Source organism: Drosophila busckii, chromosome 3R (genome assembly GCF_011750605.1).
Source record: "Drosophila busckii strain San Diego stock center, stock number 13000-0081.31 chromosome 3R, ASM1175060v1, whole genome shotgun sequence".
Taxonomy (NCBI): Eukaryota; Metazoa; Arthropoda; class Insecta; order Diptera; family Drosophilidae; genus Drosophila; species Drosophila busckii.
Window position 1 is genome coordinate 3,143,812 of NC_046607.1, and position 24,921 is coordinate 3,168,732.

At 37.1% G+C, this 24,921-nt stretch overlaps 2 protein-coding genes across 2 annotated transcripts in view; one reads left to right on the forward strand and one right to left on the reverse strand.

Annotated features, from left to right (window-relative positions):
* Nucleotides 1-1,925: 1,925 nt before the first annotated feature.
* LOC108604287 (IDLSRF-like peptide) overlaps nt 1,926-24,921 on the reverse strand; it is a 30,930-nt gene continuing 7,934 nt past the window's right edge. The window contains exons 3-5 of the mRNA XM_017993698.1: nt 7,429-7,557; nt 3,946-4,144; nt 1,926-2,716 (exon numbers count right to left, since the gene is read on the reverse strand). Coding sequence (XP_017849187.1) covers nt 2,569-2,716; nt 3,946-4,144; nt 7,429-7,557 — 476 coding nt within the window. The 3' untranslated portion in view covers nt 1,926-2,568. The remainder of the gene's footprint in view (nt 2,717-3,945; nt 4,145-7,428; nt 7,558-24,921) is intronic.
* Nucleotides 20,228-21,625, forward strand: LOC108604286. The gene has a single exon (XM_017993696.2). The coding sequence runs from the start codon at nt 20,307-20,309 to the stop codon at nt 21,426-21,428; it is 1,122 nt and encodes a 373-aa protein (XP_017849185.1). The 5' UTR covers nt 20,228-20,306; the 3' UTR covers nt 21,429-21,625.

Genomic DNA, 24,921 nt, shown 5'->3' on the forward strand with positions numbered 1-24,921 from the left:
TTTTTTTTTCATTTTACGTAGTTTAATTAACTTTGGATTTTTATTTAATTGAAATTTTTTTTGTTTCATTTTTGAAGAGTATATAACTCTTGTTTGCTGCTTGTAGTTGCTACTACTTTTAAATAATTTGTATTTTGTATTTTGTTGTACTGGGCGCAACTATTACATTTTGTATGTTGTATTTTAATACGGTAAATGAATGCGAACTAAAAATTAATAATTTATGTATGTTGCTGCACCTTTGCATAATTGTTTCAGTATTTTAATATTTAAATGGGTCAGTTTAGTGCTTAAAACTCTGAAACAAGTTGCAAAGTGCTCAACTGTAATTATAAATTAATCGATGCTCAGCTTAAATTTAATTTTGAAATTTAAGTTTGCTTACATTTGTTTTTGGTACTCATATTTGATATGTTTATAGTTTGCATATTATGCCAATAATTTAGTTATGTATATTTTTAATTGTTTTCATTTACTGTTTGCGCAGTTTGCATAGCGTTGATTAACGACTATAGCAAAGCTGCTGATATGTATGTGATATAGAGTTTATCTTTTGGCTTATATAATAGTTACATATACATAGATAATATGCTTGTATATATATAATATATTTTTGTATAATAAACATTTTTAAAAATTTCAAAAATTTTGCAAAATTTAACGCATAATTGTTGCTTGATATGTGTTGTTGTTTGTGTTGAGAATTCAATTTTCAGTTAAGCCATATAAAATTCAAAACGTTTAAATAATAAACAAAATTATCACTTGGTTGTTTTTTTTTCTTTTTTTTGCGTTCAACGTTCATTTGCATCGTTTTGGTTTAAGTAGTTTGTCTCTTTATTTACATGCCCATATACATTAAGTATATAGCCGAGTATACATATATATATTTATATATAATTCAATGGATCCGTTTGCTTAAATTTTTTATTCAATACCACTCTTAATATGCCTTTGTTTGCTTTTTAGTTAGTTAAATAGACAACTAGTAGTTAAAGTTTATATATTTGTATTTAAAAATCATACGCATAGTTTAATTGTTTACTCATCTACCAGCTAATTCAAGGTACTTATAACTCCATTATTTTGTTTTTGTTTTTGTTAATGTGCTTTTGTTAATAATCGCTCGCTTACTTTGCCATTACACGTTGGGTTCGTTTACATACTTTGAATTGAACTTCATTAGGAAGTGATTTCCATAACAATTCCGTGCTCTTCCATAAAATTTGCAATTTCCTTTTTAGCAGACAGTTTTGGCTCAAATTTAAAATATTTGTTCTTCGTGGGTCAGTTTGTAAACTAAACCAAAATTATCTGCTAAGTTTATATTCATGTTGGTTACTATTTTTGTATTTTTTTTTTTACTTTTGTTAATATACTTGTAGTTAAATGGAAAAAATAAGTTTGAAAAAAGCTTACATTTAATTTGTTAAGTAACCATAACTTGCTAGTTGAATTCGTGAATTATGCAGCTCAACAGTTGGTGCAATAGATATGTTGCTAGTTTAGCACAGTAGCCCGACAATATTCTAACTGTGCTCATAATTTTACTATAAACGTTAAGTACGGTTAGTTGTATCTAAATTTTAGCTGCAGGTTACACATTTATATATCATTAGTAAAGATAGAAGTTTCAAAAAGATAAACATACTCTGTTTGGGGATTAATAAGTTAATAGACGCGGTTGTTGCTTTGGAAGGTTTTGTTTGTTTGCTGATAGCCTTGGGTTGCATTCTGATTATTGAAACATACATTGCAATATAGGAATTGTTTGCTTGAGTGAATACCTTGCAGGGATTTGAAACTACATCGTTAGATATTATTGTGAGGCATCTTGAAAGACTTACAAATACAAATACATCGAAAAATCGGTATACATACACATATATATATATATATATAAGAAAGTGTTTCAATATTAGCGTAAACATTTATATATATTTTTCATTTAAATTTTTAAGTATGTAATACGTAATACGTTTTTCCGCTAAACGATCCTGCTTCCATATTTTGTTTGCATATTTTGTTGCATGAAATTGTTATTTTTGCTATGTTTATCGAAAATTTAGTTTCTTGCTGAACGATGCGCATTAATTTTCTCAAAATTTTTGTAACACAAATCTAACTTATAGATCAGTTGAATAGAGCGCAGCAAAATTGTTAGTAAGCACTTAGTAAACGTAACGTAGAGCAAGTAATTCCCAACATTTTTTGATCGAAATAATGCCAATAAGTAGTAGTAATATTTTTTCAGATTTTTTTTGTAATTTTTCAAATTTTTTTGTAGCATTTTTGTATTGTTTTCTATAAAATTTTCAACAAAAACGTAAACGTAACTTAGAGTGGAGAGTTCGACGAGCATAAAAATTAGGCTTATAGTTTGTTAAACTTAAGAAAATTGCGAAGCTTTGAGAAAATGTTATCTATGTTGTTGTTGTTGTTGTTGTAATTGAACTTGCCGTTTTAATAATTGTAATTATCAAAGGGCGAGCCCAGATATGAATAGAAATTAGGATTAATGGGCTGTGCGTGTGCATAATAAAATCCAGAAGCCGGATCTGGCGCTACTCAGTCGAGGAAACCGGTGTTGACTAATTTCTCCAGGAAAAACTTGACATCGCCCAATTCCGAATCCTTAATGCCCAAAGATTTTAACATGCCAAGATCGCCATTCTCAACGGCCATGAAAACAGAACGCAAATGCTCCAAGTCGGATCTGCAAAACAGTAGAAAAGCAATTTATGTCATATCAGTTGGCCTCAATTAGCTGCAATGCAAAAAGTGACATATGCGTATACGTAATTTGTCCCTTCGACGCTCTAAGCACATACACACTCAAACTCAAAGGTAATTAGCAACAGCTTTATATAAATATATGAGTTCTGAATGCTGTGGGAGACGCTCATTACACGCTTTGCTTAATTAATCCCTCTTTGCGCACATTTGTCGTCCTCTGCTCATTGTTGTTGCTGCTGCTGCACACAAAAACTTCATTATCGGCGTAAACATAAAAGCAAAAGCAACAGCAACAACATTGCGAAATATACATTTATATCATTTGCGTGTTTGTGCCATAGCGCACTTTGGCATGTGGCAAGCCGCAAACTGCGAGACACGCACACAAACAAAACAAACTGAGAGAGAGAGAGTGAGTGGGAGTGTCCTGTCTATAGTTGCGCATTTATTTCAAGCTGCTGCAAGTTGAATGTTGTGCTGGCACTTGTGCGATTAATTGGGTTCATGAAATTTTGTAAATGCCAGAGCAGGAAGAAATGACAGCAGAGCTTGGGTGGGTGTTGAGCAAGAATGGCCTCCAGACAGTGCTTGCCAGAGTTTTGCTAAATTATCAGCAAATGTGCGTGTGTGTGTGTGTGTGATTCGCCCCTATAGTTAGTTTATGCCATTGTTGTTGAGTTTTATTGTTATTGTGCTCATATTGTGGTTAGTTTTTGTTGCTTCAATTTATTAAATATACTTTTATGCTTATCTCTGAGCATGACAAAATTAATGTTAAATAAATAAAGCTTGTGTCAACCCTTGCTTAAATACAAAATAAGGTACAGCTTGCTTACATGAAATGCTCCCCGGCTACAGCACCTGGCTACATAATTCAGCAGCAGGACTTGGACCTAGAGCTAAATTTAAAAGGCGAAAGCAGACCAATAAACTCGTCCGTGTACAAAGTGGGAAAAAGAAAAAGGGAATTTGCACACACAAGTAAAAATAGCTCTGGGTAATGCTCAGTTTATTTAAGAGCTTTTATTATTTATACTATTTTTTGGGTTTGCTGCAGGGCACTTATTTAAAAATTCTGCTTCATGCACACATTTTTCGGGAGGCGCTTGAGCAACCGCAAAGGATTTACTGTTTTCAAAAACTAAGCAAGCGAATTGCACCCTTGAGGCAAAACTCCTATGTGTGTGTGTGTGTGTGTGTGGAACTTACCTCATTAGATGAAGAGCGGCGCCAAAGTCCTCAATCGTTTGCGACTCACTTAATGCGATGGCCACCTTCTCCACACCGCCCATTGGGGTGAGAGCGTCACGTGCTTTATTGCCGAATAGTTTCTCTAGATAATTGGGTCCGTGTGAGGCGAGTAAGCTTTGCAAAAAGGATGCGGTCTCTTCCACAGGCGGACGTTTGGCTAAAAAAAGGAAATAAATTATTTTTAAAATTATAATTAAATTGTCAGTTGCATTTGCATGTAGATTAATTGATTTGTATACAAATAAATTTATATTAAACAATTGCTGACAGCTGAAATGTGCTTAATGAGTTTAAATGCTGCAATTGATTATTAATTGTATTGCACATTCAAATAAATATAATTAATAATGCACAATGTTGTCTGCACTTATTACTGAGCTTCATATAAATTATATTTAATTAGTTATGGTTATTATTTATTGCTTACACAACTTGAAAATTATTTTCTGTGGCAAATTTCGTTCATTATGATTGCTGCAATTGTTTTTATAATTAATTTTTATATTCCCAAGGCTCTGCTCCTTTCTCGTGCAGTTAATCAAATTATACTCTCATTATAAAACACATGGGCGTAGTCAGTTAAGCGCAAATGGAAGGCAGCTAACGCTCCTTCGATGTAAGTAAAAAATTCAGTAAAATTATAATAAATACTGTCTAGGGTATATGAAAAAAATATTTAAACAAAACATCCCTAAATGATATTTTGGGGCTTAAAAAAATTAATAAGAGAAATTACAAACATATTAAAAAGTATTTATGAGCTGCCCACAATCCTCTTCCCTCTTTCTTCAAAATTACATGCTGACTATGCCTATATTAAACCAGTTAGCAACCAAGCCATTTATATCATTTTAAAATTGTTTACTTCAATTTTATCGAATTGAGTTTAAAGCTCAAAAGCTTTGTTCAAACTTTAAACGTTGTAATGCAATTTTGTAAGCTATTTTTTCGTAATGTTTTTTGAACATATTTATAGGTCAGTCAGCTGGGTATTGCAAGTGCAACGATGAGCGTGTTGCGCTTGCTGTTCGCTGTCGGCTCTTAACCCTTGTGTGTGCATGTAACCCAGTGCCCTTTGGTATAGTGTGCTGCATATGCTGACTGTTGTTAGCATTTTTAATGGCTACAAGGACATGCTAGGAGCCGCGGGGGGTACACTTATGTGTGTGTGTGTGTGTTGATTCAGTTACTGAATGTATTTGTTATGCAAATGGCGCCATTTTTTCACCTCTTTGTCGTTGGCTGTACGACAATACAGCGAGAATATATCGCCTGGGAACCCACATGTCTACAAACGTTACTTTATTCTCACATATGTGTATGTGTGTGTGTGTGTGTCGCCTTTAACTTGTTACATATTCAAGCGATGTATATCAGCAGTTTAGATAAAGCTACAAAGCATTTGGCAGGCTCTTTGACCGTTTGCCGAGTATTTTGCTTAAAATAAAAAAAAGTTTCTTTTATTTTGCATATGTGAGCGACTGAATGCGAGTGCTGATAAAATTGTATGTCAAATTATGTTAATTTCCCAGGGGCATTCGCCCAAATGCAGCGCATACAAATTTTTTAAAGTTTGCGCTTATTTGTATGGCAAAATAATAAAGTAAGCAACTAAAGCCTTCGTTATTGCATATGCAGGCCTCGAGCGTTTATGCGCATAAAAAGTTGAAATTAAACTTTGCCTGCAAGCTGAGAGCTGTCTTAACGCCTACGACGCAGGGCTTATTCCTGGTAGTAGTAGATGATAACATTCAAGCAAAAACGAACTATGGCTGACAACAGCAAAAGCCGCACAACTGTTGCCACGGCAGCGGCAAGTTGAGCCTACCACTTAGCTTGAGGGAGATGGAGAGTCGGAGTGCGGACTACTGTGTAATTTATCAAAGACATTTGAGCTGGGCGTTAAAAGTGGCGCTCACACCCAGGCGAGCAATGAGACCGACACTTCCTAAATGATTTCATTGTCGAAAAATAGTTGTTTTTTTTTTCCTGCCTCTTGCTTTGTTTCTGTTACTTATTTTTATTGTAATACAACAATGGCGCACGGAAAATTTACGCCATTGTGCGCTCGACTTTGGCCTCTGGCTTTCGCTTTCAGCCACCTACATACATACATACATATATGTATATGTGTATGTGTGTGCGTACGCAATTGGCCTGAAGGCGCCTTTTGCTGCCTGTTTGTGCTGCTGGCGACTTTCAGGCAAACTGAATTGCGGCAATTAGTGGGCAACAATTTGTTGTTGTTTGCTTAAAGTTTTCCTTGTACCATTTGTTTGCTTAGCTGGCAGCAGCACAATTGGCGCCATTGTTTGTGCGAAAATTTGAAAATTTATCTGCTTTGTTGCCTGCTGACAATGAAATGCACAAATTGCTTTCGAAAATGACAACAGCATTGCTTTATGGTATTTTCATTTTAGTTCAGCTAGCTAATCAAAAATAATTTAATAACGCTTGACTTTTGTTTAGGCACTAATTACCGCTTATAAATAAATTTTGCAAAACAAAACGTAAGGTAACGAGCATTTATAATTATTAAAGTATTTTGACTGTTCACTCGTTACGCTTTGCAGCGCATATCGATTGAATTGCTATGCTGTAAATTCCTAGAATTTTTATATTTTAGAATCTAAGCAAGCAGCTGCTTTTACTTCAATTTCATTTTTGCATACAACTTTCAATTGCAAAAGCTTCCGACTGCAAACGTGACTATTTTGCTTATTGGTAAGACACTCTAGCTAACTAGAACATTTGTCAGTCTTTGTCGGCAGCAAGTTTTGTGTGTGTGTGTGTGTGTGTGTGGTGTGCTGCTTTACACGTTAAATTCACGCTGCAAACTTTGAGCGTTCAAATGGACGACAAACTGGAAACTTTTTGATTTGCCAACAAAACTTTGATGCTGTGTGGCTAATTTGATTAGATTTAAGCAAGCAGTAAGCCATAAAAGAAATTTATGCTTCGTTCCCAAGCAAAGTTTTTGACAAATTTCTGGCAAGCAGCTATTTGCCAGTTACAAGCCTAATATGATTCACTTTGCCTGCCTGCCTGCTGGCAACAGAAGTCATTTTTGCCTTTGACACATTCAAATGCCCCTGACATGCTTTACACTTGACTGGGCCTAATTGAAATACGGCCTTTAATTTCCTGCTTGGAACATGCACAAGCATATAGAGTAAGTATGAATCTGCTTGCTAGCAAATATCGCAATTTCAGCCAAATGCCCATAGGGAAATAGCTGTCAAGCCAGAGCGAGCGAGACTAAGCCACAAATCACACAACTCTTGTGCTACTAACTTGTCATTGATTCTGGCTAAAACATCAATGCAACAATCTAACTGAATTACTTGTGTACCCCAGCAGGGCTCAAGTTAAGAGTCATTCTAGCTGTGCTTCAATTAAAGCACAGCACGGACCTCACTCTTGATTTGACCAAAAACTTACCCGCAGTGCAAAGTCGCATGTCCTCGTCGTAGCCATCGGTGCAATCGGGCGCACCATCGCATAAATATTGTATGGAAATGCAATTACCATCAGCTGGACATTTGAATGGTTCGTAAGGATGGCAGGGATCTGTAAGTAAAGCCACAGAGCATTAAAACTTTGGTTAATATATAAAGAGATAAAATCTTTGTATGCTTCTTTGCTTAACACTTAGAGCACAAAAGACTCTAGCAAAAGTTTTTAGAGCTTAAGCTTTTTATTCTTTGTAGTTTATTTAATTAAATAAATGTCAGCTCAATTTAATGTAAATGTTATTTTAAATTGTCAGCAATAAATCTTAACTGCTTGGCATAAAGTGTTAAATAAAAAGTGTCCCTGCTCTGGACACTTCAGCAGTGGCTATCAAGAAAAAATTTGCACTTTTTCAGCTTCGCTTTCTTTCTATTTCTATTTTTACTTTACGCTATTGTTGAGTGCCTTTTACTAGTAGTTTATTATGAGTGTACTATCTACCTGAAGTTGCATAAATTTGAATTGCAAAAGCAATTTCAACATGCTGGCGTTATTTATGCCCCTCTGCGACTGCCATGCAACAGCAACAACAACAACAACGAGATGTTTCTAAAAGCAAAAAATGTGCAACTAAAGTTTAATAGAAAAAGTGTCAAGTGCCAAGTCGCCAAGCAAAAACAAAACCAAAACAACTTTCGGTACTCGGTACTGTTTGGAATTGTGATATGCGTAAAAAGTGAAAAGTATGTAAAGGGTAAATTGAATTATGCTTATATGTAGCTTGCAACAAGCAATGTGGCACGCCCGAGAACTCAGCTGTGCTAGAAAAGAAACACCGAAAACCGCAGAAACCAGCAAAGTGAAAAGCAACCGCAGCAACCAAAATGTCGAGAAGTAAAACTCTTTTGTTGGGGCCGCACCTTTTTTTGTTGGCCACCCATTAAAGCCAGACAAATGAATATACATAAATACTCAGACAAATCAACACACACACACACACACAGACATACACACACACCAGCAGTGTTAGCAAAATGGCGGCTGGCTGTGAAAAGTGCTGCTTAAAATACTTTAGGCTTTGCCGCAGAGCTTTTGCAGCTTATAAAGCGCCACGTGCTGGCTAAAAAATAAAACCAATTTGCGCTGCTTGAAATAAAAAACGCAGAGTCACAATCACAATATCCCATTGACAGCGAGAGCTAAAAACAAAAATGGAAAACCAACAAAGCTCATAGCATGTGAAAATTAAAATAAAAGATTTTTTGACTGCCATTCACGCATGTTTAACAAATGGCACAGCACATTGTATATACATATATATATATAAAAGGCTTATAAAATGTATGTAAAAAAAACTGTGTAAAGCACAAGGGACAACAATAAATTCAATTAACATACGCTGCCTTGTTTGGGTTTCATTTTGTAACACAAAATGGTGGATGGCCAACTTTTCCATAAAATGCGCACTTAACGCGATTTTATGAACAGCGAAAATTGCTGAGCAAAGAAAACAATTTTCCGGGCAATGTTAAAAACGAAAAATTAATTATTTTTATTAAGTCAACAATGGGTGCTGGTGCCTGCTCATTTTACAAATTGTTTTGCTAAGATGAGCACGAGAAAAAAGTTGTGAAACTAATAAAGTTGAAATTCTTAAGAGTTGGTTTAAAGGTTTTTTATAATTTGTTTAATCAAGATGCGCTCTGTAGATGCTAATTTGCTTATAAACTCAAAGATGGTAATTAGTATTGCTTTTAGGGTATATAGTAGTTGCTTTCTTGTGCAAAATAAATTAAATCACAAAGTATTCAATAAACGTTAACTATGACAATAGTTTTATTGCTATTTGAATTAGAATTCAAATTATTATGAATTGAATAATTAATACAAACTTATGTGATAATTACTTAAAATTATAAACATTAGTTCTTCAACTTTAACATTTACTAAACCTAACTCAAGCTAAAGATGATCGCTTAGCTTAGTTCAACTTTACTTAACATTTTCTGTTAACTTAAGATTTTCTTTCGCAGCAATTTACACAAACAGCGCTTACTACTTAAGTAAAGTTGTTAAGGCTTTTACAAACTGCTTATAAACACAAAATGATCATTAATTATATAATTCAAGCTGTCAGTTCTGCTGCTCATTCAACTATAGTTTGATTCTTTTGTATGACAAAAGTAATTGGGATTATGATTACACGATAAACTTGACATTGTCGCTTCTAATAACTGCCAGACGATTGAAGCAGATAAGTAAACTAATTTCAATAAAGCTTTTTATGCGCTTAAAAGCTTAATCATCTAATTGCAACGGCGACAGTTTTGTCGTAAGCTGTTGCTGTCAATACAATTTAGTTAATAAGCCAAGCAATCACTGTGCTTACTGTAAACGAGGCTAAGCCCATAAGTGTCAACTGAGCAACTAACAAACTATAAAAATCCCAAAAATATTTTCAATTTAGCAACAATGTGCGTGTGAACATAAAAACCCGATTTAAAGCAAGCACATAAAGCAGCTTTGACAGCTTTGTCCGAAAGTGTTGCTGAACCCTTTAGCTGGCACCTTATGACCTTTCGCCCAAGTCGTTGGCAGCGATTTTTCGTTGCTGCTTGCTATATATATCTGGAGCTGGCACAATAAACCAAATCATCATTCACTTGGTGTCTGTATTACAAAGCACGAGTGCTTTGGGTTGTTTATTTGCCCAGTATACGGTTGAGTGAATTATTAGACAGCTGCCTGGACTTGTCAATTAGCATGGCCCATAGGACGCATAAATTCCAATTGCAGCAACATCAAATAATAATGAACAGCTCGCGGGCTGACTTACAGTTTGTTTTATTTTGGGCCATGGAAATTTACGCTACGCTCAATGACAGCTAGGGAAAATTAAGTATACGTCGAGTCTAGCGCGTGCAACGAGGCGTATGTGTCAGCACAGAGTCAAGCAAACAAGTTCAAAGGCCACTCAATGACAGCCCTGAAATAATATGCTAATGTTTGCTGACTTAATTGTAATGTCATATGTCTAATTTGTATAGAAATAATTACTACTAGAGCTTCGGGCAGCAACAGCAGCAGCAACTTTTATGAATTTTCTAAGAATTTTTCAAAGTTGTTAATTACTATTCAAAGTGCACAGACAAGTGCATGCATGAGTAATAGTCTAATGGATTGCCAAGGCAACAAGTGCGCACAAAACTGTGCTTTAGTTTTTTGCTTTCTATAGACACAGACACTTGCACACAGCTAAAGCAACAAATTCAACTGCGGCTTACCTCGGCACGAATTAATTTTCAAATGTATACATGACATGGCGACCAAAGCGGCCTGATGCTAATGAAAATAGAAATGCTGAAGTAGACTGAGTCAGAGGTGGCTTTTGCTTTTGGCCCCGTAGACTTAATGAATGTTGCATAAATGTCACTGACTCTGAAGGCAACATGGGCACGCACCTGGGCTTGTCAACCGGAGCGTTGCTGCTCCAAAGAATATTAAGCAAACATGTATGGCTTTTTGTTTGCACCCGACTACAATTTCGGCAACATGAGCGTTAAGATAAAAGCAGCAGCACCAACTTGCGCTAAGCGTTGCACGTGACGGACAGTAAAGCTTTATGGATAGAATGTAACATGTGTTGCCTTTCGCTTTCTTTGTTGGCTTAAATTATTGTGAACTGACGTTGAATGCTGTGACACAAACAGTAAGCCAACCCCTATTATTGCGTATACGTAACGTTGGCTTTTATATTCAGCCATACACGCGCCTGCCAATTGCAGTTTACACAACATAGACAGAGGCAATTGTCAGGGAGTGTCCCGCATCCTGTTCTGAGAACGAAACTACGCCGTTGATATTACAAATAGCTGTGTGTGGCTGCTCTTGAGTTGAAGTTGCACAAAAAGCGCAGTCATAAGCTGAAATCAATAAATTAAAGAGCTGTCAGTACAGCAGCGCAAGCTAAAGTTTAATATGAAGTATACGCAATGTGTGCTAGAATTAATTAAGCCACTGACACACAAGGGCAGTTTACTAATTAAATTACTTTTCGTTGGAACTATGGCTTATATTGTAGCACATTTGATTGCACATAACTAATTGTTTTGCTTATAAATTAGCACATTCGTATGCAATGCCACGTACACAACGACATTGCTGACGTAATTTATTATAGCACCTGGAGACATGCATGCAACTTGAGACAGAGATAGAGAGAAAGAGACAGAGCAAGGTTATATTATGTACAAACATGTGCTAAAGGCAAAGACAGAGCAGCGCCACACTTGATGCATTGACAAATTCTCGGTGTGATTGCGAATGTGCTCTTAGCATTGATTAGAGATAATCAAGGCATTGGCAAACAAACTTTATTGGCCTTAGCGCATTGTCTGGGCATAGCTAAGCAGTTAGCCAACATTGCTTAGTTGCAGTTCCAGCTTTAATTTAAAAGCAAGTTGCATGCATTTAAATTAAGCTTAAATGCATTCATCGCTTAATTTATGCATTTATAGCAAACGTGTATTCGAGTTAATCATTTTAATACCTATTTAATTAGCTGACGCAAATATTTATTTATTTAAAGCAAGCTTAGCTGCATTTATTTATTGGCACTTCATTGCTTTAGTCTATAGAAAATCTATAAATTTTCTTATGGTGCCAGCGGAAGTTTGCACAGCTAATGCAATTTGTGTGTTCCAGGAAATTTGCAGCTTAAATCAATTTTGCACATATACAAAATATTGTATGCCAAGTATTATAATGAATTTCAAAGTTCTGCTAGCAGAACTGAGCAACAGTCTTGTTCAGCATATGGCTTTAGTGCTAGCGCTTCACACGCAACAGACAAACCAATGTCATTAAAGTGAAATAAGCGAGAACGAGTGGTAGTGACTGTCTGGCTGGCTGGCTGACTGCCCGCTATTAAATGCCCTCCATTTACAGTGACAAAACGCCCCAAAAATATTCAGCAGAGAGCTGAGCTGAGCTCACACATATACAGTTTATATATATTTGTGTATAAGTGGTTGAGTGCAATCATACAAGCTGTCAACCCCACCGACTACTATTGTCAATGCCATTGTCATTGTGTGTAATGTGTTGACTGTAGTGGTTTGCGTGTAGCAAAAACAACACGACATCATTTCACACATATATGTATATATATATACAGATATGTGTATTTTTGCAGTCAAAGTTCTCATTTAACGCTGAACTGCTGCCAAAAAATTCAAATTATTTTGCCAAAGCGAATGCCAGACAAATAAAACCTCGTTTACTAACATAGCAAATTTTAATTTATTGCGCATGATACTAAGCTGGAAAAAAGAGTTTCTTATTTGCTTTGAAAACATGTGCGGTTAAATAAATAGTGAATGCAAAAGTTATTTCTAGCTAAGAGCGCTGACCATTTGCAATTCAATTTTAATTTTACACTTCACGTGGCATTTAAAGGCAAAATGCTTTAAAACTGGCGCTGCTGTAATAATTTTTTGTGTTTTGCGTTTCGCACGCGATTTAACCAACAGGTTTTAGATATTTGATGTGGCAGTGACACTTAGTGGACAGCACTGAATAAAAGCATCAGGAAGTTATCAAATTGTCAGGAATTTCCGTTTCCTGCTTTTACTATAAACTTGCGCTTGGCAAAAGCCATAAACAGTCGTTCGTACGTCAAGTGCTAAAGACAATGTAATATGGCATTTTATTGTTTGCCAGTTCGTTAAATTACGATTGTGCTCGCGAGCAGCATGAAGTAAAAATAACTACATTAACTTCAGTGCGCAATCAAAGTAATGCTCGTTTGCAAAGTTAATTGTCTGTTTAATTAACAATTGAAATTCGTCTGTAAATGTGGCTACGTCATACGTATGCGTAATTTTTGTTTGTCTTTTGAACTTTATTGTGTACGTAAATGCCAAAGCAATTACGCGGTCGCAGCTCTAAATAATTCGCCAAGGTGGCTTTTGTCCTGGTGTCTGTCTGTGTGACACATTTGTTTTCCACGTTAATTGCCCCACACAGCCGCAAAGGGCCAAGCTCGCACCACTCACCACTCACTGCTTGTGCGTCACTTGCAAGTGACCTTGCACTTGGTGGACGCCGCAAACTGACATATCGCTGCAGCAGAAATAAACAAAAGCAAAAAGCAAATGTATAAAATGTTTAGATAATTACCACTTGAGCTGTTGACACTTACGAAGGGCCCAGGGCCCAGCCCCGCAGTTGGCCATAAGACATTGCAAAAGCTTTCGAGGGATTTTAGACGTGTCTACAGGCAGCGCAGCATAATAAAATAATTGCATTTAAAGCGCGTGTAATTATAAATAAGAAATAGCTTTACGCTTGTGCAATTCAATTATTTATACGCGTCCTTAGTCGTCTTATACCTTTAGCTGCTGCTATTATAAGCTCTTGGCAAACAATTGACTGTGACTTGAATTTAAAGTTTTTACATTTACATTCATAAACTTTTGGAACTTTACTTCAACTGCTAAAAACTAAGTCAATCAACATTTTGGTGGCAAACTAAACTTTCGGCGAACTTAACTCTGCACTTGAATTGCTTGAATTAGCATAGCTGGCAGCTATGCGCTAACGAGTAACCATTTTTATCGAAATAAAGAAGGCAACGGCACAAATGACAGCACATTGGTGCTATGACTGCATTTTAATGAGCAATAAACATGAAAAATGTTTGCGTAAAGCGGAAAATAAACAATGTGCGAATGTGCGCATTCCTTTGCAATTAGCTACATTAATTGCAGGCATGTTAGGCTAACAAATTAATGTGCTTGTTGTTGTTGTTGTAATTGATAAATGAGCTCAGCATTTATTTTCATTAGATTATGTCGAGAGACAAGCACGTGCCCTTAGACCTTAGACGTTAGACCTTTAGGAATTTATTCATAGCCTACATTTGTGCGCGTCGACTTTCAATCAATTAAAGTGAGTTGCTAGCGCAGCTGCATTAGCCGGAATTCACATTAAATATTCAACAGTGAGCCCAATATTCAAATTGCCGTCGCACAAATGAAACTTCATTGCTATAATGTGACTTTGCTGTAGCACACAATTTGCTTCAGCTGTTCCACCTGCGCGCTCTGCGTGGCAATCACACGGCTCAATAAATATGCTGTCAAATTATGGACGACTGTCAATGCTCCTGTTTCCTTTGTCTTTTTGCATTTCTCACAAAAAACAATGCTGGGCGTCTAAGGAGTCTTTGACATTTAATGCTCTGGTGACGGCATTTCAAGCCGCAGCTTGTTAAAAACCCACCAAGGCGAGAGCCTCCGCCAACTGACGGCTGATGATGCCCTCTGACTTGACAACAACCGGTGTTGGGTTACTCGCCTTGTCATCAGTTTTAATGGCATTGGCAAGTCAGCGCGCTGAGTCTATAATAAATTATGCTTTGCTGTAAGCCCCCGAAGTGATGTATGGCAAACTGAATGCTACACGTGCAACAAGTTAATGTGCTAAATTCAAATACAAAGCCAAACCTACCATAACAACTCGACTTGTTGCGAAGAAAAAAAATTATAAAGCAAGGCTTGTGCTTATATGTTAATGCAATGCAGACTGAAACAAGCAACAACCAGTCGATTATGCTGCTTGCTCTCACGCACAAGTAGCACCTTAATACAATTTATAGTGGGTTGGGAACTCCCAATGCACAGCAGTTTATAAATTATTTATATTAAATCGCTGGCGAGCTCATGTGGAGTGCGTCGTGCAGATAACGAGACAACAAAACAAATGGAATGTCGGCACAGGCATAAGCACAAGCCTTGAATATCAGCAATCGCATATCAGGACAGAGAGAATATGAAACCAGCTGCGAATTAAGGACGCATAAACGAGCAGAGAAACGACTGCGATAAATATGCAGGCTTATTTTTATGTTGCGAGGGTTGTTTAAGCAGTGGCGCGCATAAGAAATAATTCCACCAGCTACCATTGCTAATGAATTGAATTATTATTGGAAATAATCTTATTGCTACTCAGGTGAAATATTTTTAATTACTAAAGAGTGAAACTACGCTACTGATAATTGAAAAATAAAACGTCATTATTTTAAGATAATATATAATAAGAATACTTTTTTAAAATTACTTGCAACAAATCAGTTTAAACAGAGGGCGAATAATTAGCTTTTCAGTATTTGCTGATCCAAAGTTTAAGATTGGCCTATATATTTATTTATTTATTTAATGTCAACTATGAACAGTCGACGATAAAATTAAATTTAAAAGTATTTAAAATTATGTTTTTGTTTTTAAATTTGATAAACTTATAGATTGGGAGTGTTAAACAGACCCAACATTCGTTTTAAGGATTAGGGAAAACCCAAAAACCCAATCAGGTCTGGGTTAGTATTAATTATTAATAGTTGAAAAAGTTAAAATAAATCTTATAGTAATACAATCAGAATCCTCTGTGTTGATAACAGAATAAAGTTTGTTTGTTTCATATATTAAATTATTTGCTTTAGATTTGGCTGATTTGATTATTCAAACATTATTTAAATTGTTTGTAGTCATTTAGTAATTGAGGAAACAATATAAATGTTAAGCTTTAATTTCGAATATTAATATTGCAGAAGCAATTTAAATGATTTTCATAAATTTCAAACCCACTCTGTCAGCATAATATTAACTTAATCAATATAACATTAGTTGCCTGTAACAGCACTCGACTAATATTTACTTTATTTAGGTTACCTTGCTATTTAATCAAGCGATTTTATCTATAGCTATTTATGTTGTTGCGCTGGATACATTTACATGAGGTATTAGCTGCAATAGGCGCGTACACATAATTTATGACGAAAGCAACTCAATCAATCAATTGGGCTAAGCTGCCAACTGTGTGACGCCCATGCTGTTGCTGCTGCCACATAGCGCAGGTGGCAGCAACATAGCATAGCGTGTCTAAACACCAGCAGATTTGCCGCTTCGTGTATTTATCATATCAATCCAAACAACAGTTTTTTTTTGTCCACCCTAATTTAGCTTGCTTGCTCAACATTCTATCATGCTTAGGCGTGCAAATTTTGCGCTTAATTTTTCCGCTTTGTCGCACATTTATCAATCAATTATCAAGCTGCTAAATTTATGTCTTTGTCAGCGGCGTCTGTTTTAAAAATTTTGCCTGAACTGCAGCGCGCATTTTGTGTGGTTGGTGTCATTAAGTTTTTGAGTTGAGTTGAGTCTGCTTTGAATTTGCCCTTGATTGGCATGCCTAATGGCTTTGTAATGATTTTCATTAGCTGTGGGGCAAAAGCAAGAAAAAAAAAAAACAGACCATAGCTGGTCATCGTTGGGCAATCAAATGGCAACGCAATAGGCCAAAGGCTGTTGCGTGGGAAGACCCTCTATTGCCAATTAGTTGTATCGCCATTTGTCATTAGGGATTATTGAGGTTAGTCGACAAAGCTGATATTGATTTGACATTACCATTACGCTAGGGATAATACGGGAACGCACACACACGCACACGCACACACGCATACAAAAATAAAATATTCGATTTGTATGCAGCACAGATAGTTTAATTAAAAATCAATGGAATTCAGATTTAGAGCTTGTAGCTATTTTGTGTGCTTATATTATTAATTTTAGCAAATTTACAAAATGTTTTAGTAATCAAATGAAGCAGGCAGTCAACTGTTAAATACATTTACCGTTAATTTATTTTAAGCAAAGCGATTTAGTGCATATTGGCAGTTAAATCTGAATTTGTTTATTCGCTTAGCCGTTAAATAAAAGAGCTGACTAGGAATGCTAAAATATAATAAATTCGTGACTCTTTATATTGAACTAGAGCAATTTATTTTTAGAAATTTTGGTATAACTACATTCCACTATTCAAATTAATGCAATTGCTTGCAAAAGTTTTGTACATTAAGCATTATGTGAAAGTTGCGCACAAGTGCAGTAAAATAATACGATTTAACCTTTGCCAAAGGGAACTTGAGCGAAAAGTCCGGCTCATCTGTGGCTGAAACCGTTTAAGCTGTTTGGCTCGAAAGCCATAAAGCAAACGCCTTGTGCACGTGGAAAGTTGGTTTAAATCATCACAGCCACTAATAACGAAATAGCTGCAGTAGTCGCTGCTACTGCTACTACTACTAAGGCCTTGTGGTCGAAGAGAAGGCAACACTGCAAATCCCATAAAACTTGAGCAGCGCACATAAATCTTGCGCAGACAAAATGGCCAACTGTTGTTGTCTGGCGTCAAGGCAAAAGTTTTTGCATGCAAAGCGGGCGTTGGCGTTGGCCAGCAATAAAAGCCAATGATGTGGAACGATAGAGGACGCAATCGAGCGAGGTAGCTGCTACCTTGCCCCACAACACTGTTGTCAAGTGATACACATACATGCAAAATATTGAGTTTAAAAAGCGCGCTGCTTTAATTGGAAAAAATTAAATATGCACAACGATTCAGCAGAAAATTGCACATGTTGGATTGCCTGAGAGCAAATCAAATGTCAAGCGTAATTATTTTGATACGTGCCAGCGGCTAAGCTCTTGTTTACGATTTATGATATTTTTTTTTATACAGCACGTGCTATGCATAAAAAAGAAAAACCCTTTAAAGCTTATGCAGGCGCCAATTACGATTAAAAAGCCAGCGCAAAAGGAAAATCAATAAAATAATTTGTATACAGCTGAGATTGCGTTGTGTGTAGCATCTTCATGAATATTTCGTTAGCTCAAACATCTTTGCAACTTGCAGCAGCCGCAGCGCAAACGGAAGCACATAAATCTGCAAATGTGATAAATGGCTGGAAAGCGTAGCGTAATGTTTATTTAAAATTATGATGATGAGTAACAATAACAACAGCAGCAGCAGCAGCAACAGCAACAAGCTTAGACGCAACACATATGCTGGTGACTTGGCAGGTAGAGCAGTAAGTATGTAAATTTCTCAGGCACATTAGGTTAAAATTGTCCAATGTGTGCTGAGAGTGTCTTTCAGCAAGCTGGCAGCTGCTAATGTCTAGCAGTCAATTATTCATTGCGTATACGCAACATATTAATTTAGCTTTCACCCTTGCTAGCTCTGGTAGCAATTTAGCACATTTTAACATAATGTTTTGTTATTTCTTTGCTTGCTGCCTTTGCATTTGCATTAACTTATAATAATTTCTGTCAAATAATAAACCGCAGCCGTATAATTTACGCAGAGAATTGGAAAAGTTTTAGCTGTTTGTTTGCTTGCAGCTACTGAGCTGTTGGTGTTGTTGTGGAAGAAGCGCCAAAGATTTGCATAAATTTAGTGAGTATGTTTGTGTGTGTGTGTGTCTGCACAGTTTTATGACCATGATGAATATAAATGTACAATCTGAGCAGTGTCTGAGCAAAGTTTACGCCGCTTAAATGTGTTATTAATGATTTTGCATTTGAATTTACGCTTTTGTTTACTTGCGCTGCTTTATTTTAAGCCAATAAAGGAGCGCAAGTAAACAAATGCGTATACTTGGAAAATTATAAACTGGCAATTGCAGTGAAGAGTGCAGAATGCTTAACTGTATAATGTATAATGTAGTTCCTTAAGCTGAGTTTGACTACAAACGCGCTTTAAAATCCACAGACAGTTATTGACATCTAACGTCTATTAAGTTTGAATTTAGCAAACAAGCTCAGTCCCATGAGCTTATATACACATATATACAAATTGCGCGTGCTTGCAATGCTTTGTTCAATTTTTCACGTTGCTAGTGGCGCGCCGCAATTTTTTTTTTTTTTTTCTATTATTTATTAAGTGAGGAAACCGTACAGCATAAAATGTACCTTAACAACACATGGATAGAAATAGAGAAATGAACCAAACCTCAATACAATATGAGGATTACATTATGGATATGTCATCTTTATTGGCACCTAATGGTTTTGGCAAAGCCTTGCCGTTTGAGTCGTCTCAGAGGTCTAGCTGGAAGTAAGTTTCTAGCAAGTAGGTTGCGGTGTCTCAGGAGTCTCTCACTGTATCGGCTTGTGTGCCTACCAATTTGCTCTTCTACAGTATGTAGTTTTAGGTCTTTATGGAGAGTGGTCCCGCGCACATACCAGGGACAGTCTGTTATGCTCCTTCGCGCCGCAATTTGTTTAAAAATTATTGTATCAACTGTCAGCCGCTGAAAGTATGCTACAAATAATTTGATTTCGAACGCTGCGCCTGTGCTTTGGTTTTTTATATGCAAGCAGTAAATATTTTATTTGGTTCATTTACATTTTTTATATGTCATTGTGTCCAAGCAAATAAATTGGCATGAGTAATGTCAATTTTATCGTTTGCTCGTTTGCTGACGAGTGCGCACTTATGTCGTACAGCATTTAGTCAGCGCCTTTTGTTTTCTATGGGCATATTTGATTACACACACACACACACATACGCACGCAGCCAAGAAGTCCCAGATGCTTAGCTACTTGTCAACACACTCAAGCGGATTGTAACGCTGCTGCTTGATAATAAATTCAGCTGTACATGCTTTTAGCATAGACGATATGCATAATACAAACATCGCAGGCAAATGACAGTTTAGTGCTTATGAATATTCTGCTGCTGCTGCTGCTGCTGCTGCTACTGACCCGCCCCCAAGCTCATAAAGCTTAAGTACAGTTGGCTTCAAACACTCTGTTTTTGCCTATTTCGTCAAAATTTGAGACGCTTTTGTACTCAATTTGAACATTTAGCCACACAGTAAGTATTGTACTCAGCATGTTTGTAAATTGTATTTCCAAAATTCGGCTTGTCTAGACATTTTATATTATTAAGCAAAAAAAAAAAACACAAATTCCATTATAATTTATACACCCAAAAATAAATAACACGTATTTATATAGCAATTGGTAAACATGCAGGCGCATCATGCCATGCCTGACTTTCGTTGCCGCAACAACTGTCAGCACAAGGAATGCCAGCGACATGCGCCGCTTGGCGTCATCGATCAGCATACGCAGTGCAAGTGCCTGGGCGAGGTGAACGCGTCGTCCATATTTCTGGAGAACGTGCTGGACTTGGCCAACTCGTTGGCACAGATTATGATCATATGCGGACTGCACGAGTGCAAGGCCAAGTCGACAGTGGACATTATCACATATGCATTTCTGCACTACGATCAGGTCTGCTACTGCATCGATACGGAGCCCAAGAAGCGACTGCGCAAGGAGGATTTGTTCCATGAGCTGGGCAAAAAGTCGCTGATGAACAAAGTGGAGGCGCACTTGGCCTACAGCATTATCAAGCGCGGCTTCAAGGCTTTCTACTATGAGCCCAAGCAGGAGCTAACCTACGACGAGCAGGGCAGACCCAGCTACAACGACGAGTGCGTGTGGGTGCATGCGGCGCGCAAGACGGCGGAGAGTTATGCGCGCTTCGACGGACTTAGCTGTCCGGAGCAGCTGGCGGCGGAGGCAAAGGTTAAGATTGCTTATAAGAAGTTCTATGATCGCATGCAGACGCGCAAGCGACAGCCCGAGGGCGATGACTGCAATTGTTGCTTCTGTGCCAAGAAGCGCGGCCATTTGGTCTATGCCAAGGAGCCGGCGCCCTGCAGCAGCAAACGCAAGCCCAAGCATGTCTGTCCCTACTGCTGCAAGAAGAAGCAAAAGCAGCAGTATACGCATCCAGCACGCCAGCCCGCCAAGTGCCCCAAGTGCCACAAGTCGCGCAAATTCTGCTGCTGCGCCAAAATGGACTTCAATCTGCAATGGGTCAAGAGCATTTGGGAGCGACCGGACTTCAATCAGTACTACAAGAACGAGATTGCCGAGATCGAGCAGCGCTTGCTGCAAGGCTCATGCTGGCTGCCACCAGAGCCTGTTGCCCAAGAGCTTGTTGACGAGTGCGAAGAGGAAGAGGAGGATGAACTATCACCAGAGGCGCAACTGGCGTTGGCTGGCAAGACTGCGCCGTCGCCGCCCAAGAATGAAGAAGAGGAAGCGCCACTGTCAGACGCCAAGGGCGAGGAAGAATAACCACCCACGTAACGGTTGTAACGGTTATACTTTGAAGAAAGTAGCGGCATTGAGTACAGCAACATACTTGCTGCCAAAATTTCAAATGCCTCTTTAGCTAGCAATTTCGATTAAAACAAAATTTTGTAGTGTTTTACTTTTTGTGCGTGGCAAAATTTAAATTAAATTCATAGCATTTCAGTCACAAGGCAATTGTTGCGTCTCATGTATAGCGTTGAGCATATTTTATATTTTTAAAGAACTTCACATATGCAAATGTTTGGTTTACCCCATTAACAGCGCTGCCGTTTGGTATTGCTCTAACCAAGTGCGAGCAGCTGCCGCCTCGCCCCACACACTCGAGTGGCTTTCAACAGACGCTTGTTTGTTGCTCCCCCCAGCAGCCTAACTTGTGTTTAAAAGGTAACAACAGCAGACCACAAGCTGCTGCATTCATTTAACTGAAGCTGCATGCTATGCAAATGTTGTGCCCAGCTCTTTAAATTTTGCCATTATGCAGTAGCAGGGCTAACCATAGAAGGTTACATATAAACAAGCTTAAGCGCAGCATATTTATTTGTCTAAGTTATGAATTCATACCTAACATACGCAGCTGCTGTAGTCCCCAGTTGATTTTCTAAACAATATACGATGCTGCCCCAGCTTACTTTGTTTTGCTAATATTTTTGCTTTGGCCACACACAAAAGTTGCAACTACTTATTTTCAGCTACAGCTCGGCCCTGACCAGTCGGCGTAATTGTCATTTAGCTAGGCTAAGCCAAGTTGCAAACTGTGTCATGGTTTACATTTAAATTTGTTTGAGTACCTTGTAATTTGCACGAGCATTGCTATGGTTAAAAATAAATATAACGAAACCAATTTGGCCACAAAGGCTGCGCAAATTTAATTAATATGCAATAGCTATTGTTACATTTTAACTAAAATATTTAAAGCAATATATGCAATATCAATAATTTAATTTCATTGCTAGCAAAAAATTGCCTATGGTATATAAATAAAATAAAATGCTGTGCACATTTAATTTAACATTTATGCATAATAAATTAGCTTAATCAATACGCTCATTAGCATATTGCGTAATTTAAACATTTGGTTGTCATAATTAAGCTAAAGTCCCACATTTTAATGAAGCAAGTTAGTATGCTTGGCTAATTGCGCTGAAGTTTTAAGTTTGCACAGAGTTGAGCACAAACTTTTCTGCCAAGCAGAAACTTAATTAAGCTAAGAGTTGCTCAGGTGAAACTTGAGTACTGCCAACAATATACAAATTTAAAACTTTATTTAACACATGTTGAAGTCTCAATACGCCAGCGCCAGATATAATTTGAATAAGCCCATCGCTTGGGTTTCCCAGAATTGAACTGCGTTGCCAAGTGTTTATAATGAATGCCATAACTTTCATTAACATGCATGCGCATTAATTTGCGACTCATAAGCAGCAGCACGCAAGGGCTTGCAAATAACACGCGCTTACATGCATTATGCAAATTGCGGAAAAACTGTCAAAAACGCGCTTAAATGTTGTGCAAATGCGTTGGGGGCTGGGGAAAATCAATTTTTCACGCTAACTGAAAATAGCTGCTGTAATGCAAATATGACAACGCCAATGCAGTCACCAGCTGTTTATTGAATATGCCAGCAGTGTGGGCCACAGATACCTGATCAATTGCTTATAATGGCATTTCATGTACACACACATATTTAAATATATATTGAATTGGATTGCAGTCAAAGCCAAGCGTCATCCGTTGCTGTTCGTGGTAAGCACAGCTGGATACGCTAGTCAAGGACATGCCAGCTGATTTGCATAACTATAGCAAACGCGCTGAAATCACAAGTGGATTTTTGAGTACAAATGCTCGCAGCCACAATTGTAGCTTTAGCTTTAGCTCTGTATATACATTTGTGGCTTTAGCTTCTAAGCAGAGCTTTTCTTAGCCTGCATATCTTGTATATATGCATTCAAAGAAATTGCATTTTATATATTGTGCACACATACACACACACACACACACATGTATACAATGAGGAGCAGTGCACTGCAAAGGATGTGGCTATAAATACTTCTGTATGAAGCACGTAATATTGTTGCGACTTTCTTTGCAACTCAAACCAAATAAATTCTATATGAGCAATAAGTTATAAAAAAGCAAGTCTTAAAGAAATGGCAAGTGTCTTAAAGTTGTGCGAAATCAACAATATTGAACCTTTGATTAGCGTTAACTTAATCTCAACTAGTTGAGCAAACAAATTCTGTTTGTATTTTATAGCTACACGCCAATATAAGTTTATAATATAAACTTTATATATTTAAGATACATAAACAGATAAATTTACTTTTATTATATTTTTCATTATATTCACTAAACAAATGTGGAACTGCTGGTTGACTAAGAAACATTTGCGCTGCTATAAAAGGAAAAAAAGTACAGAGCTGTAACTTTTGGACTTTAAACAACAATTTTCTTCAAGTCTGTTTTAAATGACACGTAAGACTTTAATTTAAAAAAAAAGTAGTTCAGTCATGTTAACCTTTTTCTAGCAGTAATCATCATTTGAAAATCGAAAAGCTCCCCAGAGGCGCCTTGGATGAGGGTTGAAGTTTTTTGGGAATACCAGCTAATTAATACAAAAACCTTGATGCCTGTTGAGGCCTTTTAAAGTTGATTGCAATACAAAAACCCTAGTGTATTTTTATTTAATATAATGAGCTCAACGTGCATTAGTCTTGGCCGAAACGTGCCGAGCTACGTGTTTTGCTGTAATTATAAAACTTTTAAAGAAACTTAAATTAAAGCACATAAAAACTTTAATCAATTTTATATGCAGCGTTTTGCATAAGATTATTTATTTACTTGGCTGTCCATTAGCTGCAAGGCAAGACATTAAGCACTTTCACCTTGGCACTTACGTTATAATGAAAAAATTATATTCATTTTCAGTTGACCCGCAACCCCTTGCTACGTTTAGATATGGCCTTGAGGCACACAGAGTGAAGCGCCGAGCTGACCATTTATCGATGTTTTTGCATACAAAATAAGTTGAAACTTCAAGTGCTTCGGCAAGCAGCAGCAACTGAAAACAAACTAAAGTGGCAAAAACACTTTCGCTTTCGAAAAGCTGAATGTGCTGTCGGCAGCGCCATAAAATTGACAAGACATAAAAGTAAATACTTATTTGTAAGCATCGACGTGTAGCTTATGCTAGCGACGCGCCGTCTATATATGCAACGCGGCCATTTTGTTAGCAACATCAAATAATATTACGCCATAAAAATGAGCGCATTGTAGCTAAAAGTAAAAATAGCAATAAATGTACATTTAGTTTGTGCCAAGGCGCAGACATTTATGAATGCAATACTAAACAAAGTATGCATAATATCGAAGCGAGACCGAGACCGACGTCAGACCGAACAAGCATTGTTACGCTTGTATACACATATTTATAGCAGGCAGTCTTACTGTTAGTCGCGAGTCGCGAGTCATATTTAAT

Excerpts from the sequence above, each read along its gene's own strand:
- LOC108604286 (XM_017993696.2), top strand. The coding sequence starts at position 20,307 with ATGCAGGCGCATCATGCCATGCCTGACTTTCGTTGCCGCAACAACTGT.